This window comes from Gossypium hirsutum, chromosome D11 (genome assembly GCF_007990345.1).
Source record: "Gossypium hirsutum isolate 1008001.06 chromosome D11, Gossypium_hirsutum_v2.1, whole genome shotgun sequence".
In the NCBI taxonomy this organism is placed as follows: Eukaryota; Viridiplantae; Streptophyta; class Magnoliopsida; order Malvales; family Malvaceae; genus Gossypium; species Gossypium hirsutum.
In genome coordinates, this window is record NC_053447.1 from 48,857,776 (window position 1) to 48,873,913 (window position 16,138).

The 16,138-nt window shown below is 31.8% G+C and overlaps 1 protein-coding gene, 1 long non-coding RNA gene and 1 other non-coding gene across 3 annotated transcripts; 2 read left to right on the forward strand and 1 right to left on the reverse strand.

The window, feature by feature from the left end:
• The first annotated feature begins 360 nt into the window (after positions 1-360).
• On the forward strand, positions 361-467 carry LOC121223874 (small nucleolar RNA R71). Its single transcript, XR_005921340.1, has one exon. It is a non-coding gene; the product is annotated as a small nucleolar RNA R71 (small nucleolar RNA).
• A 4,504-nt stretch (positions 468-4,971) lies between these two features.
• LOC107913320 (protein NUCLEAR FUSION DEFECTIVE 4) lies at positions 4,972-8,084 on the reverse strand. Its single transcript, XM_016841867.2, is given in 5 exon segments — positions 4,972-5,753; positions 6,081-6,573; positions 6,576-6,653; positions 6,656-6,977; positions 7,584-8,084. Coding segments are annotated over 5 exon segments (1,677 nt in total). The 5' UTR covers positions 7,893-8,084; the 3' UTR covers positions 4,972-5,278.
• A 2,125-nt stretch (positions 8,085-10,209) lies between these two features.
• Positions 10,210-12,780, forward strand: LOC107913321 (uncharacterized). The gene is made up of 3 exons (XR_001688470.2): positions 10,210-10,707; positions 11,309-12,194; positions 12,312-12,780. It is a non-coding gene; the product is annotated as an uncharacterized lncRNA (long non-coding RNA).
• The last annotated feature ends 3,358 nt before the right edge of the window (positions 12,781-16,138 follow it).

A 16,138-nucleotide genomic window follows, 5' to 3' on the forward strand; every position in this document is an offset into this window, starting at 1 on the left:
CTCTGATTTCCTTGACCACCCCAAGAGAAATTGGGATGGTTCCTCCAACCTGCATTATAGTGGTTACTATAAAGGTTATTTTGAGAGAATTATTACCCATATAATTGATTTGTTCGTTCTCTATGCTAGAAGCGAAGGGTAAACATTCTGGATTGTTTATTCCACCTCCATTTGTATCGCATTGCCGGATGTACCTGAGTAGAAACATATAAACCATCAATTTTCTTATTTAATTGTTCTACCTAATTTGATAACATGGTGATTGCATCTAAATTGAAAACACCAGCTACTGCATCGATCAACTATCTAGTTGAGGGATTCAAACCGTTGTGAAAGGTTTGAACCTATAGCCATAGAGGTAACCCATGGTGAGGGCACCTTCTCAATAAACCATTGTACCTCTCCCATGCAACATATAGAGTTTCTAAATCGATCTGCACGAAGGAAGATATATCATTCCTCAACTTGTTTGTCTTAGTCAGTGGGAAGTACTTTAAAAGAAACTTTTTGATCATTTGAGCCCATGTGGTGATGGAACCTCGTAGTAAAGAGTTCAACCACTGTTTAGCTTTGTTCCTCAACGAGAAAGGAAATAACCGTAAGCAAATGGCATCATCAGTGACGCCATTAATCTTGAAAGTATCGCAGATTTCCAAGAAATTGGCCAAATGAGTATTTGGGTCTTTATCTTGCAAACTATCAAACTGAACAAACTGTTGTATCATCTGAATTGTATTCGACTTCAGTTTGAAATTATTTGCAGTACTGGTGGGTCTCACAATAGTCGATTTAGCCCAGTTAGAGTGGGCTTGGCATAATCGTGCATAGTACGAGGAACATGATCTAGATTCACAACAACTGCAGGAGGTAGTTGATTATTTTGGTTATCACCCATCTCCTCAGAGATAACAATGTCCTCTTGTTCGTCTACTAAATTTTCTCGACTCTACCTTGCTTCTTTACGGTTTCTACGAGTTTTACTTTCAATTTCACTATCAAATAGTAATGGTCCCAACAGATTTCTTCTAGTCATAACCTAAAGGAACCTGCCAGAAGCAAATAAAAAGAAAATTAGAATGTAAAAATTAAACTAAAAAACAAAAATTATAATAAAAATAAAATGGATAAATTAATAAAAATAAAGTGTTCCTAATATTTTAGTCCCCGACAATGGCGCCAAAAACTTGATGGTCACTAAACTAACTATAAATACGACTAAGGCAATCGCACCTATCGAACAATAGTATAGCTATGGTGAGTAGAGAATATCGTATCCACGAGGACTAAAAGTACTAGTAATTACTGTCTTCTTATTATTTAGCCAACAAATTGGAGTGTTTGTGTTTTAATCTAAAATTACTAAACTAATTTAACTAAGAACGTAACAGAGAGTGAAATAGGAAAATAATCGAAGATAACCAATGAGATAGACAATACCCAAGAAGGAATCCGCCAAGACTTTACATTTTATTATGAATCTGAACTGAACGATTTGTTCACTTGTGTCTTGATCTGTAGATATCCCTAAATCATGTTAATATCTCTTTCGAGAATAAGAACAACTGATTTTAGGTTGATTAATTGAAATCTCTTTCTAATTAAAACTCTTATCGTCGCATTAACTCGATCTATAGATTCTCTTATTAGATTTGACTCTAATCTAATAGATTTATGTCATCTTATTTCTAGGATTGTGTGCAACTCCACTCAATTATGCTAGATCTACTCTTAAACAGGGACTTTTGCTCCACTAAATTAAGCATATTAAATATGAATTAATATCCCATAAATATTAAAACAAAAAATAAGCATACATAATTGAAAACAAGAATCGAGTATTTATCGCGTAAAACAGAAATTAAATAATAGGATTCATCATAGGTTTCATCTCCACTAGGTATCTAGGGGATTAGTTCATAATCTTGAATGAAAACATCTCAAAGCCAGAAAAACCACAAGATATAAAGAGACTCAATAAAGCTTCGAAAGAAATTAAAATGATATATTCAATCTTGATGGAGATCCACTTCTGAGTTGACTCCGATGGTGTTCTTCGATCTTCTTTGATTGCCCCTTATGCCTTCTTCTAATGGGTATTTATAGACTTTAGAATGCTCAGAAACCTTAAAAATTGTGTTTTTTCACGTATATGGGAAATAGGGTGCGAAATCGACACGGGTTGGCACATGGGCGTGTGTCCAGCCCGTGTGGCTTGCACATGCGTGTGTCTAGCCCATGTGGCTCACACAGGCATGTATCCAGCCCATGTGGAAATGCTCAGGCCTTGTGGATCCTGAAAATAACTTTTTTTGTTCGATTTTGGCTCATTTTTCGCTCTCAAATGCTCTTCTAAGTATAGAAACATGAATTTAAAGGATTAGTAGCATCAAATTCACTAATTTGCATAATTAATCATCCAAAAACGCGTTAAGAATGAGATTAAAATATGTTACTTTTATAGCTTATCAAACACCAACCTAAATGAATCCCTATTAATATTTTAACAATCCAACTGTTGAATTTACAATATATTTTTATCTATCATGCATATAATTTTTTTATATTTAAAATATTGTATATATTAATATATATTTAACTGTTAAAAGTTTTTTTTACACAAAATAAATAGTTAGAATTTTTTTTAATTTATGCCAAATTTGGCATATATGATCTACATGAATGAAACATGAAATAAAATGGTTGGATTTTTAAAATATTAATCATATAAAAATTTACCCAATAAGAGAACTCAAATTCAAACACTAACCTAAAAAGCTAAAAAACTATCAGCTAAATTTGATCGAAAATATACCAAAAATGGAAATATCCAAAAATCCAATGTAATAATTTTCATATTTTCTCATTCTTTTAAAATTAACCATCAATATCACAAAGAAAATTAAAATTACAAAAAAAAACCCAAATTATGCAATGTATAAATGGTTGAGGGCTAAAATTTTCAAAATCAAGACTAAATTGATATTGCATAAATGTTGAGGGTTAGAGTTGTTATTATACCGATTTCAAAACCTACCAAGTTTTCTTCGGTTAGTAATTTATTGATTGGTAACCAAAAAATAAAAAGTCGAATAGTTAGATGACTATTTTGTAACTTTTAATAATTGAATGTTCAAAAAGGAAATTCGCTAATAATTGAGTGACTGCCAATGTAATTTACTCTTATTTAAAGTATGAGTATTATAATATTTATCATAAAATTTTATTTATCAAATAATTTTAAAAACAAGTAACTTAAAATTTAATTATAACTATTATGGATTTTACCACGTTGCCTTTGGTTAACTATTAATTATTTTTTGGGTCAAATTATAGAGTAAATATTTGAATATTAAAATATATTTCAAGTCTATGTGTTCTTTGTATATTTGAAATTTAATATTTGTACTTTTATTTTTAGAAATTTAGCCTATTTATTTTTCAAATTTAAAAATCGAGATTCAATTGTTAACATCATTAAATTCTTTTGTTAAATTCACTAGTCTAATATTTTGAAATTAAAAAAAAACTCATTTAGTAGCCATGTAATAAAAAAAATGGCATTGCAATGGACTTGAATTTAACAAATAACTTTAATAGTATTAATAACTCTTAAAAGTTACATCATCACTTTAATTAAAACATAGTATTTGAGCTAATTAATGACATTGTAAAAATTTTAGATATCAAATTATGTCAAAAAATTGAAATAAAAAGATTGAATCTTAAATTTTAATGTAACACAGGAATCAAAATTAAAATTTGACCATTATTATACAATCTAATTTCGAGTTTAGCATGATGACTAAAATTGAAATTATACCATTATTCTTTAAATGCAAAAAAAAACAAGGAAAGAGAATGAGTAGTGTATTCCACGTGTCAACATTTGGACCATCCTTTTATATATAGTTTTTAGTGTGTTCATTCACACTTTACTGAGTTAATTATTAGTTTTGTATTAAATTATAGAGTAAAAATTTAAAGATTAGAATATACTCTAAGCAAGGTTTTTAAAATTGGATCGATGATCGAATCAGTAAAATCATTGATTAGTACGATTCAATTAAATAATATCATTAAAAAACTCATAAATACTAAAAAACTTTAAAAATTAAAAAAAAGTTTCTTTTAACCTGGTTCGATACTATAATTTTGAAATTTTAAAAAATTTATAGCTTTCACCACTAACTTTTTAAGAAATTTTAATTTAATTACCAAACACCATACAATTTTCATCATTTCTTTACATTTATCAAAACTTTATCAATTCAACAGCTTTGCTCAAATATATTTTTTATTATATCTTTGAAAATATGTAGAGATAACACTTACATAAACTTTCAAATTGAATAAAATTAATAAATAAGTATTCAGTATTTATTTTGCAAAATAAAAACTATAGTTTAACTTTTACTTATTATTATACCCTTTAAATTTCAAATTTTGATGAATAAATTAAATTACCAAAACTATTAAATTTTATTATTTGATGTTGATTTCATTTAAATAAATTTAAGAAATTTTAACCAAAATATGAAAAATCATAATGTCAAAACATAATATCAATCTTTTATAATGTTAGTGATCAAATTATGAAATTGTCAAAGTTAAATAACCTAAATAGAAATTTTCAAAATATTAAATAAGGAAGAGTATAATTTATATTTTTAGAAACATCATCATTTTAAAATATTGATAATGCTATGCAAATATTGCACATGACATGTTAAATAACTTGGCGGCATCTTATAAATTTATTGCATCGTCATGTCATCCAACCATTGTGACTAATGAGTCAATGTCTTTTAATTTAATTATTTTGATAATTCGCTAACCAAATCATATACTAAATTATTAAACTTAAGTTATGATCTATTAATCATGTGTTTACTTTCTTTAGTAATTGTTTGAGTTTAACTCGTATAAATGTTACTTATGTTACGTGATTAAAAGTTTTATCGAAACTTTCCATCCCTAAAACATTTTACAAATTGTATTATATATATAATTCAGTACATCATTTGTCCTTTTTGATTTTCTCAAGTTTGTTTAGACGGCTGATACCCTTTTAAGTGCATTACAAATAAGAGATCTTATTACATGAAAATCGAGGGGAGTGTGGAACTAGGACTTCTCATTTTCTCCCAAACATCTTAGCTCATACTTGTGTATGGCACTCAAACATGTGTATGACATATATATATATATAAACTTAATAAAAATGAGCAGACCCGAATCTGATACTCATCTTCAAATCCGAGCAACATAGCTATATAATCTACGAAACCTGTGTTCGACTCCTGTTCCTTTGGTAGCCATAATAAGCAAGTCGGGTCCTAAAGAACAGCAGCAAACTGGAGATTAGGCCTAAGAGAGAAATGCAGCCCCACCAGATGAATGTCTGCTGATAGCAGTCCCTGCCCATGCACACCATTGCTTCCTCCAACAAGTTCTCCTGGTTGGAACTTTTCACATTAGAATCATACACTAATGCTGCAAGGAGACCGTACAGGAACGACCCGATGGGGATGTTGGTGATGAGGATGTTGTGGTTGACACTCACACTATTAGGACCAAATAGCTCTGATGTGATGGAAACGGCCGCTGCAAATATGAACCCGGAGCTTAATCCGATCATGGCTGTGCTAGCCAGCAATGCCGCCTCACCGCCTGATGCAGCAAGTAAAAAGAAGGCTATTGGTGTTGGTACCACTGCTATTGCTAGCCACCCTGTTCGTGCAAAATACAACTTGCTGCATTGAAAAAACATTTAAGCTTTCATTATTTCCGAGTTCAATGCCTACATGGAACCATGTAAGTCAATTCACGATTCTAGTGCATCAAATTTCTCTCATGTATGAACTTTAATACGGCCTGCAAGATTAGTGAACTCTAAAGGCTTTATATTAGAGTTCATTCTTCCATTATAAAGCAACTTTGGTACTGAATTACTCCCGAGTTCTAAGAATGTATCTACAGAGATTATCAAACTTTAGTAAGGGCAGTTTACATGCAAAGAGACGCACAATTGCTGGAGTAAGCAAGCTTGTAAACAGAATATGCACTCAGTAAATACGTACTCACGCATGAATTCCGGGGCAGCTGATAGCAAACGACCGAAGAATGAGAAAGAGGAGTACAGAGTCACGATGGCACTAATCTGGGAGTAGTATCCGAGTGATTGGGCGATCTGGCCTAGATTATTGCTATAGACCAGCCCTATTGTCCCTCCACAGAAATAGGCCACATAATATAGCCAGAAATCCAATCGGCGGACTAGCAATCTAGCAGGGTGTTCCTCACCTAGCACTGTTAGCCTGCCTTTCTCCATTATCATCCCGAACAACCCTTCTTTGTTTGTTTCAGAAAACGGATTGACACTCGAGCTATTATTATTTCTTTCATTTCCAATCAATTCCTTATGGAGCTGATCAAAGTCATCAGGATCAAACGAGCTGAAGGTGGGGCCTTCAAGACAAAAGGCGGGGGTATGGACAGTACGACGAGCCCAGCTCCTACCACATACAATGCCTGGTAAACACAAAGGTAGGAGCAAAAGGATTAAGGCACCCCTAGGAGAATGCGTGCCCTCGATGCCTTAGATGAAAGTGAATTCAAAAGGAGAAGATATAGGCCGGTGAAAACAGCTAAACATTAAGGACAAAGAAAACAAAGGAATCCCGACTAGTAGTGTCCGTGGACAGAAGTTGCAAAGGTGGTTGACGGAGGATGGGGACGAGAGCTAAGCTGGAAGCAAGAAGAGGTACAAGTGCGTTTAAGAAGAGATAGAGGGTTTCATCATCGGGGTTTATTGCATTGGCAATCAGAGTGTAAAGAGCAGCACTTACACCATTGAAACTGATGGTGAGGGACAAAGCAAGTGCCCTGTTGGTTGGGAAATTTCGGATGCATAACACAAAGCATACTGTGTTAAACCAACAGATGCTGCAACCAGCTACCAAACACAGAACAAATACCTGCAATAAATTCAGATTTTACATAAAACTCAGCACATCATTAAACAATTAACACATTGTGTCCTTGCTTGCAGCAGCCAATGCAAGAATGGTAGGTTAGGCTCAAAGGTCGTTTACTTGCCTGACAGACATTTTTCCAGTTTAAGTTTAACTGGTGGTTTTCAATCAACATCATCTTAAAAATATATATTTTATTTATTTTAAAAATAAAAATTACAAAGATAAAGTTTCAAAATACTAACGTATAAACATGATTAGGTGTCACATTTTTATTTGTATTAAAAAAAACGTCATTAATTAAATGACTAGAGTAAAATTCAGACACTTAAAAATGAAGTCGTCCTTGGATTTAATACTAGGAACCGACTCTTGTGGTTATGCTTGGTTTGATGTGGAGGAGTGAGGTTCACTAGTTTATTTATAAGGAAAAGAAAAACAGAACAACTTCATAGGTCGACACTGTAAACAACTAAGATAAACCACCCTAGAAAGCAAGCAATTTAAACAAATATATAGATAGATTCAAGCAAGAAGCATTGCCAGTTCTTACTAAAACCACGCATGAAGTCTTTAAAGATTTGAGAAAACTTTGAACTTTTAACATACCAGGAAATAAGGCAAGGTAATGACTTGTTTAATGACAAGCCATTGAACTCCATAACCAAAAACACCCAAGAAAGCAGCCATGAAGAGGACAACCCACAATGGCAAACACATTAGAGACACACCAGAACACCAACCAAAAGCTTTCCCCATATCTGAAGCAACAGACAAATAATTCAACTGAAGCTGGGATATCCCAAGAACTGATTTCAGTGTGGAAGAGTAGGAGGAGAAGTCGAAGTTGGTCCCTGTAAAAGCCTGTATCCATGTGGTTGCAATCAGTATCATCCATTTTCTTGATTGCCCAACCATTGCAACGAAGCTACAACAAGAAAGAAGAAAGTTGATGTTGGGAGATAGCTAATTAATTAAGGCTTTCCTGGATAGGAGGGTTTGGTTTTTGGAATAGGGAGGGAGCTCCCTAGACTAACTTGTGGGAAGTGTCCATTTTATAAACGAGGGAAAATTACTTGGGTGAATATCTGATGTGCTGAATTATTTAAGATTTACTGATATTTTCAAGTAGTTAAATACAATTTGTATATATATAACTGTATTTTCACTCTTTTTACAAATTCATTACTTCATCAAAAAGAAAGAAAGCAACCGACTGTCTTAAAAGATAACACCTACAATAAAACCGAACAATTATACAAGCCGACACTGAAAAACAACAAAGCCAAATGAAGCCCAAAAAACAGCAAAACAGAACAAAACAACACCTTTTGTAAGAATCCGAAAGAGAACAGCACAATTGAAGCCACAGCATCACCCGACTAGAAGTAAAATAAAACAGAAGCAAATAAAATGAAACTATAGTAGCTACAAACATCCCCCAACATAGACCATTATCAGCATGATCCAAAGAAAGCTAGCCAGCATTCTCGTCCACGCTCCCCTTTGCACTTGCATCCTCTATCCCCTTTGCAAAAGGACTCACCATCCACTTGAGGGCTTCAAATCCAAGGAAAATCAAATACCCATATCTGAGTGGAAATTCTCTGCCCCTACTCTATGCCCCTATACCAGCTGCCCCCTTACAAAATTACATCACGTGTAGTTGTTTCAAATCTTACCTTTCAACTCTTATCCATTAGGGTCCGTTTGTTTGCATATAAAATATTTTTCATAAAATATTTTTATTATTGTACGATGTTGGTTTAGTGGAAAATAAATTATCAAAGTAAAATCTTCTCTTAAAAAAAAAAGATAAAATCAGGTTTTTTTAAAGAAAATATCTTACCAAATTTTTTTTTTACTTATTTTCTAAACTGATAAGGCTCTATTCACTGTTTTTATTGTCGAAGAAACAAAAAAGAGAAGCTTTTAGAGCAACAAAGGGGAAGCTCTCTTCACTGTCGAAGAAAATAGTATTTTATATTCTAATTTTATATATTTTTACAATTTAGCCCCTGAAATCTAAATTTTTACTATTCTACAATTTAATTCCTCAAAAATAGATTTTATTATTCTACAGTTCAATCTTAAACCTTATTTTGTAAATTTTTGCAAAAAAGTTATTTTTCTAAAATTTCCTGATTTTATAATTTAGTCCTTACAACTAAAATTGTCAAATTTTTCAAAAATTAGTCCTTGATTTTTGAACAATTAAACTTTCATATCCTATTTTTCAGAATTGTAAATTCCCAAATAATGTAAATTAGTGCTAAAACTCAAGTTTTGAAATCTTTACAATTTAACCCCTATAGTTTCAAACTTTACTATTACATGCTCAACTTTCCAAATTTTCATATTTCATAATCAGATAATTTAGTTACTACATCAATGTTTCAAATTTCACTACTCAAACCCTTAGAATTAAAAAAATTATAAATTTTACAATTTGATCCTTACTTCAATTTTTATCAAATTAAATCATTTTTCAACTTACTCATTCAAATAATATACAAAATAAATATTTACCGCTTTAAACTTAATTAAACATAAACTTATATCTATAAATTTGTATTCCCTAATGTACGAAATTAACAATTAAGCTTAATTAAGTAAATTAAGATTAATTAAAACTAAAACATGATTAATTAAAATATAAATAAGATTTATGAAATAAATTCAATTAAACAATGAAAAGATAATAAAATCTCCAATGTATGTTTGTTTCATTAAAAACAAATTTTATGAATATTTTCAGGAAATCTGCAAAACAACAAAAAATATTTTACACATATTCATCCAAACTCCAAAAAATATTAGTTTTTCCAAAAAAATAAGTCTTTTTCCAGAAATCATTTTCCGAAAACCATTTTTAGTGAAACAAACGGAGCTGAACTTTATTTTGAACAAGAGGTATTCAAGAGAGGCTCACCCAACCTGACTTGCTTTGGGGATCTAGATTTTTCAACTTCGATATCACCTGTGGTATGGTGGAATCTTTTACTTCACAGTTATAATAATTAATCTCATCACCATCATTGTTTTTAATCTTACCATAGATAAACACATCGCCAAAGTCACCCTTAGGTTCATCTAGTCTAATTCATTTTATTTCAAAGAAATATAAAATATAAAAAATAATTTTATATTAACATTTATAAATTTTTATAATTAAATTTAAATAAAATGTGTTATTGGTACTTTTATCATGCTGTAATTGGCTCTTCTTTTTTCCAGTTGTATAGATCGAATAGGCCTTTGGGTATTGGTTTGTTTTTAGTTTTTAACTTTGAAGTTCAAAAGTTCGCCTTTTTCAATCTCATTCTAATATGCGATTGGGATCTTTGATTTTTTTTTATGTAGAAGTTGATCATATTCAATTTCTTTGTTTCATATATAAATGGCTCTTCAATTTATTTTTTCATTTTCAATTTGTTTTTTCATTTTGCTTCAGCATGAAAATTCCCTTTTCAGGGCATTAGGAATAGTGGATGAGGCTATATTTCTATTATAAACTATCTTCCCCTGTGTTCAAGATTGATACATATCTCATAGTTGGGTAGATTTGTGGTGTGTATTATCTGAATATACTGAGACTTCTCGCAAGATGGTTATGCTGTGATTGCTTCGGATGGTCCTGGTGAGTATCCTGTAATAGTTGAATCAAAAGCTGGAAATGATGGGCTTGGTGTCACAGTGACTCCTGGAACTGTTGCATATGTCACAACTGGAGGTTAGTCTATTCTTTCTGTTATCATGTGGACAGTAACAAGTCCTGTTATCTTCTGCATTTTTGCTGAATTTTGCCATCTTTGAATAACTTAGCTGTATAATTGCTTTGCTTTGGACGTTTGTTTATCCAAAGTGGTGGAATTTGTGAATGTTCTGGAAGTAACTTTCTTTGAAACTGAAACCAATTACTGGCCTGCTAAAGGGTGCCAAAGTAGTCTAATGAAAAGAAGCTTGCCCGTGGGCTGTTGTTGATAACTTATTTTTGTCCATTCATCTTTAATTATTATTCGTAAAAATAGATAATCTTTCTAAACATAACATTGCTTCTTGAGTGGCCAATTGAGTGTTGCCTTTTTCTAAATGATCAAGATCTTTAAAACATGATCTCAAGTGTGATCATACTTTTCCAAAAAATAAGATTGATAATAATTTAAGTTAAAACAGGGCTTCTTCTTCTAATTTTAGGGCATAATATGGTGACATTTGAGCTTCTAATATGTTTAAATCTTAATCTTTAAGACTTAACTAGTTTCACCATATTGTTTTGCACTTAACTTTTTCTCAAGATTTTGTCCATTTTGCACCTTTGTTTTGCCCGTCAGGACCAATACCCGATGGTGCTGATGCAGTTGTCCAAGTTGAGGACATTGAACAGGTTAAAGCTCCTTCTGAAACAAAGCATGTAAAGATATTGGTGCAAACTAGTAACGGTGTTGATATTCGTCAGGTGGTATGGCATCATTAACTCCTCTCACTTCGCCTATTTCCGTGTTCTCTTCACTGTCTCATCCTTCCTTTTCCTTTTTCTGCTACAAACCATCCTTGTCTCTATGATAATTTTTTTCTGCCTTGCTACTTCCTCAAAGCCTTTGTTAGTTGTTATAACAACTGAGTCAATGATTCAGAAGATTGAAGTAATATGTTCACGGTCAATAATTAGTTATTTACGCCCTTCTGGAAGTATTAATAGGTACATTGGAAATTTGGTTCTATTGCCAAACAGCTAAAGGTCTCAATTGGAAAAGTGTACGTTACTTGAGCACTCTGAATGTGTGCATTCAGATCCATGGCTTGTTGGAGAATAGGAATGAAGTTAAACTTCCATGGCTTCTCACCTTCTGTATAAGTTGACCTGACTTTGTTTATCTATGGTGAAAAAGAAAAATAGAGAAGAAGCAGAACACAATGAACTTACTGTGTTGTCCAATTGTGTGTAGCTTCTAATATTTTTCTTTTGGAATGAATGTACTTTATATGAAACAATTTCACATTTCCTGCTGGAAGTTCTGTCTCAGCCATTGTTATTTCTGATTTAAGTGCTACCCCATTGAGCAAGGCTGCATCGTCATATGATTCAAGTTCAAGTAGTACGCCACATAAAAGTTTGTGAAATGAAATAATGGGAGATGGATCTCAGGATGTGCAGTTCAAAGTAGCTGTTCTTACAGTGAGTGATACTATTGCATCAGGTGCTGGGCCTGATCGAAGGTATGTTGTTGCTTATTGCTTCTTCAAATATTGAATCATTTCCTAGGTTAAGATTCTGGTTTTTCTATGAAGTGTAATGTCTCAAGAGAGTCTTATTATTTTGCAATTAAAAATCAGATTCCAAGAATGAGAAAGAGGAGTAGCATTCAAGTGGTGTTGGCCCTCGAATTGGTTGTGTTAATGACTACCTAAAAGAGCTGCAATTTCAGGCATTGGAACAAGTCAACCTATCTCCAAGGATTGAACATGGTCGCTTCAGAAACTGCGGTCCAATACCTTCACTGAGACTTAGCCCCAATTCGTGTCTCACCAAGGCTTGCATACATGGGACTCCCTAGCCCAAGGGTGTCCGTTATGGCTGACAATTGAAAACTTACTGAGCATTCACCAATAGGGTTCAACATCTATTCCTATTAGGTTCAACATACACAATTGTAAATGCTATTGTAAAATTTTTAGTATTTATATTTGGTATATAAATATTATCCCTTTTTAAAACTTTAATTCAAATATATGTAATATTTGAATTTGTTAGGTTTATGTTTTCTATGTTATGTTAATATTTAATATGAGTTATATATTCAAATACATTTTAAAATAAAATAATACAAATGTGTTAAAAGCATTAATTAAAAATAAAAAATAATTTTTAAAATAATACAATTGTGTCAATATCTAATTACAAATATTTAAATATAGTTTCTATACTTTAATTAAATTTAATAATTAATTAATATTAATTACTTAGAAATATTTAAAATTAATATTATATATTTAAATATTAACAATAAGTTATAATAAAATATTTTTTTATATTTTTGTTAAAATATCATAATATTAACTAATTTGAAATACATATTTGTTACTTTATAATATTATGTCTAAAATGGACATTTTATTTTTCAAAAGTACTTTTTGACAGCAATATCAAATACTCAAATTTTTCAAAAGCACTTCTCAAAAGCATTTTTCCACAGCATTTTTCCACAACACTTTTCAAAAGCAATAAAGAACTGGTCCTTAGTCATTTATTCCACTAAATTTGCCACATATTTTACTTTTAGTGGTAAAAAATTTTCAACTTTTAACATATTGTATTTTAAAATTTTAAAAACTATCGTTAGTGACTTTAGCTTTAAAAAATTATCATGTGCCTTTTTTCAAAATGTTTAATTTTTTTTAATATTTTACTATACTCTTATAAGATACTTGTCAACCCTTAACTCTACTTGTGGAGTCTAAAAACTCTACTGACAGTTTATCAAACAATTTCCCTTTAAAAATATTTTTAGAAAAGGTAATTTCATAGTCTACGTTGAAGCCCAAAGGAAAATTTGAGTTTAAGAATTGGTTAAACATAAGGAAGATTATAGCACTCTTATAACATCCAAAATTGGTAACTCGTTAAATACATGTTTTCAAAATTCGAAAATTATAAGTTTATATTCGATGCTCAACCATGATTCCTTAATACAAGTAATGAATACAATTAAATAATTGAGTGAGTATGAATTTTAAAACTTCAAATATTTCTAATATCAGCTTCCCCCAAAAGCGAAGCCAAAAAATATTTCTTGGGAGCCGAAATTAAATTGCATATTTTTATGAGTGCTAAAATGTAATTTTCCAATTTAATAGCTTACATGTTTATAATTTCTTAAAGGACTAAATCAAAATTTTGTTATTTTCTGGAGGGCAAAAGTGTAATTTTAACTATACTAACTTAAAATTTTATAAATTATAAAGGGCCAAAAGTCAAAATTTTCCTATTTTAGGGGGACCAGCCCCCGTGAACCCTCACGGCATTGCCCCTACTTCCCCCGATTAAACTTCTTCTGGTTGTTGCTTCTTGGGCATGTCTTGTGGCTTATGGAGCTCTCAAATTTTTGCAACGGTTTTCGCTTTTATCATCAAGGAAAGGGACTATGTTGCCCACAGTCGGATTGGCCAATGTTATCATTCTTATGCAAATCATGATCCTCTTCTTTCAATATGAGTGTTCAACTCCTGCCAAGTTCAATAATCAGGATTCAACTGAAACTAGCTTGTATGCATATTATCTATTCTTTGTTTGTTTTTTATGGTAAATGAGGGTTTGTCTGTGTCGACATAGTTTAAGTTAAAATGGCTACATTTAGGGTGTAGGCAAATGTTCTAGTTTTGGATGTTTTTAATTCTCACATATTGGTTTTTTAAATGTTATTTGTAAAAAAACATGAAGTTCTTTTTTTTCCATTGTTTGACTCAAAGATTATGAAATAAGTTTAAAGATTAAAAAAATCAACCAAAGAAGCCTCAATTTTTCACCAACCAATTTTTTTTTTTACAATTTTTTTCATCACCAAACAATGAAATGACCTAGTTAATAAGTAATATTGTAACACCCAGACTTGGCGAGTCCTGAGTTTGAGTGTGTAGGTTAAAGAAAACTTGGTTGGCACGATCCTACTCGCCCAATTGACGTTTTGGCGCGCTAATGGGGCGCATAGGCAATAATGGAAAGTTAAAGGAAAGAATGTCCTCATAAAGTATGTACAGATGTAGAAAGAGGAATTGGCAAAAGATGTCAAGGTTCCTAAGTGGTAAAGGATGTCACCAAGATTAGGGCACACCCTGTTAGTTTAGTTAACGTGTAGGTAATATGCTAACAAGATAGTTAGAAATGAATGATTGATAAATCAAAAATACGAAAAGATTTTGGATTCTTATACACCATTCCTCACAGTTGTAAGCCACTAATGAGAACAGATTTGAAAGTTGAGTGACATGTGTCAAGTCTCATAGTAAAAGTAAGGATTTTTACTAATCAAACTTCTGAAGGAAGGAAAGTTATCTTATTCCTTCTATTTAAAGGAGTACAATGGCTACCTTCATATAGTTGTTGATCAGGAGATTTTCCTACTATGATAAGATTAACGATCGAAGTTCAAGTATAAGATTGTTTGTTCACTCGGGTGACCTTTAAAAGTCCGCCTATGGATGTATGAACTTGGAGCCCAAGCTACTATTAAGGTTAACAAGGTGAGTCTCTAGATTGACTCTTACATATATATTATAGTATAGATATTTCTGTGCTAATTGAATAAAGTATGAAACTGGAACTAGTAAAGTATGACTCAATGACTCTGAAAAGGAAAGGAATGGTATGTACCTATGTATGTCTGAAAGCATGAATATGTCTGTCATGAGTTAGTCATTATTTGAACAAGTTTGTTGTGAAAGTATTTGTCATGGGTAAGCCTATGCATGAAGTTTAAAGGGAAAATGTTACATGTTTGTAAGCATGAATGCATCAGGTATGAAGAAGTTTGAAAAGGGATAAGTCTGTCAAGCATGAGTCTGCATGATGAGCATGTGTCTGTCTCCGGAGTTGTCTAAAAGGGTCCATTTGATTAAAGAATTGTTCAACTCTTACAACCGCCCAGTTTAATTCCACATCAAATAAATTGACTTAATTAAATTATTTCCAAAGTCATAGAATTTTTTTATGATTCAAATGCAGTCTGATTGAGCTTTTGTTGAGCTAGCGAAGGGACCAATCGGACATATACAATTAGGCCTTAGTAATTGCAATTATGTCCAGAAGCATCGTTCCGATAATTCACAATTACTTAATCATGAAGTCAGTTACCATGATTGAAAAACTCCTTATTGTATACTCTTTACGAAAGTAATTCATCCAACTACTTTGTTCAATGACATTGTCATGTGTGTGTTACCCTCATATGATATCCTTGATTCCTTAGAGTTAAATTCGTTCACTCAATACAATCCTATTTTATCTCATTGTCACCATTGTGTCTTCTTAATGATTAATATAATCACAGTCAACAAATGACTGTGATAAATTGCTCATTCGAGAACAAGCAACCCATGGCCACATTCCATATTTATCAATCCACACAATGCCAATAAGAGGATATCGTTAACTCTTTAATTGAGCT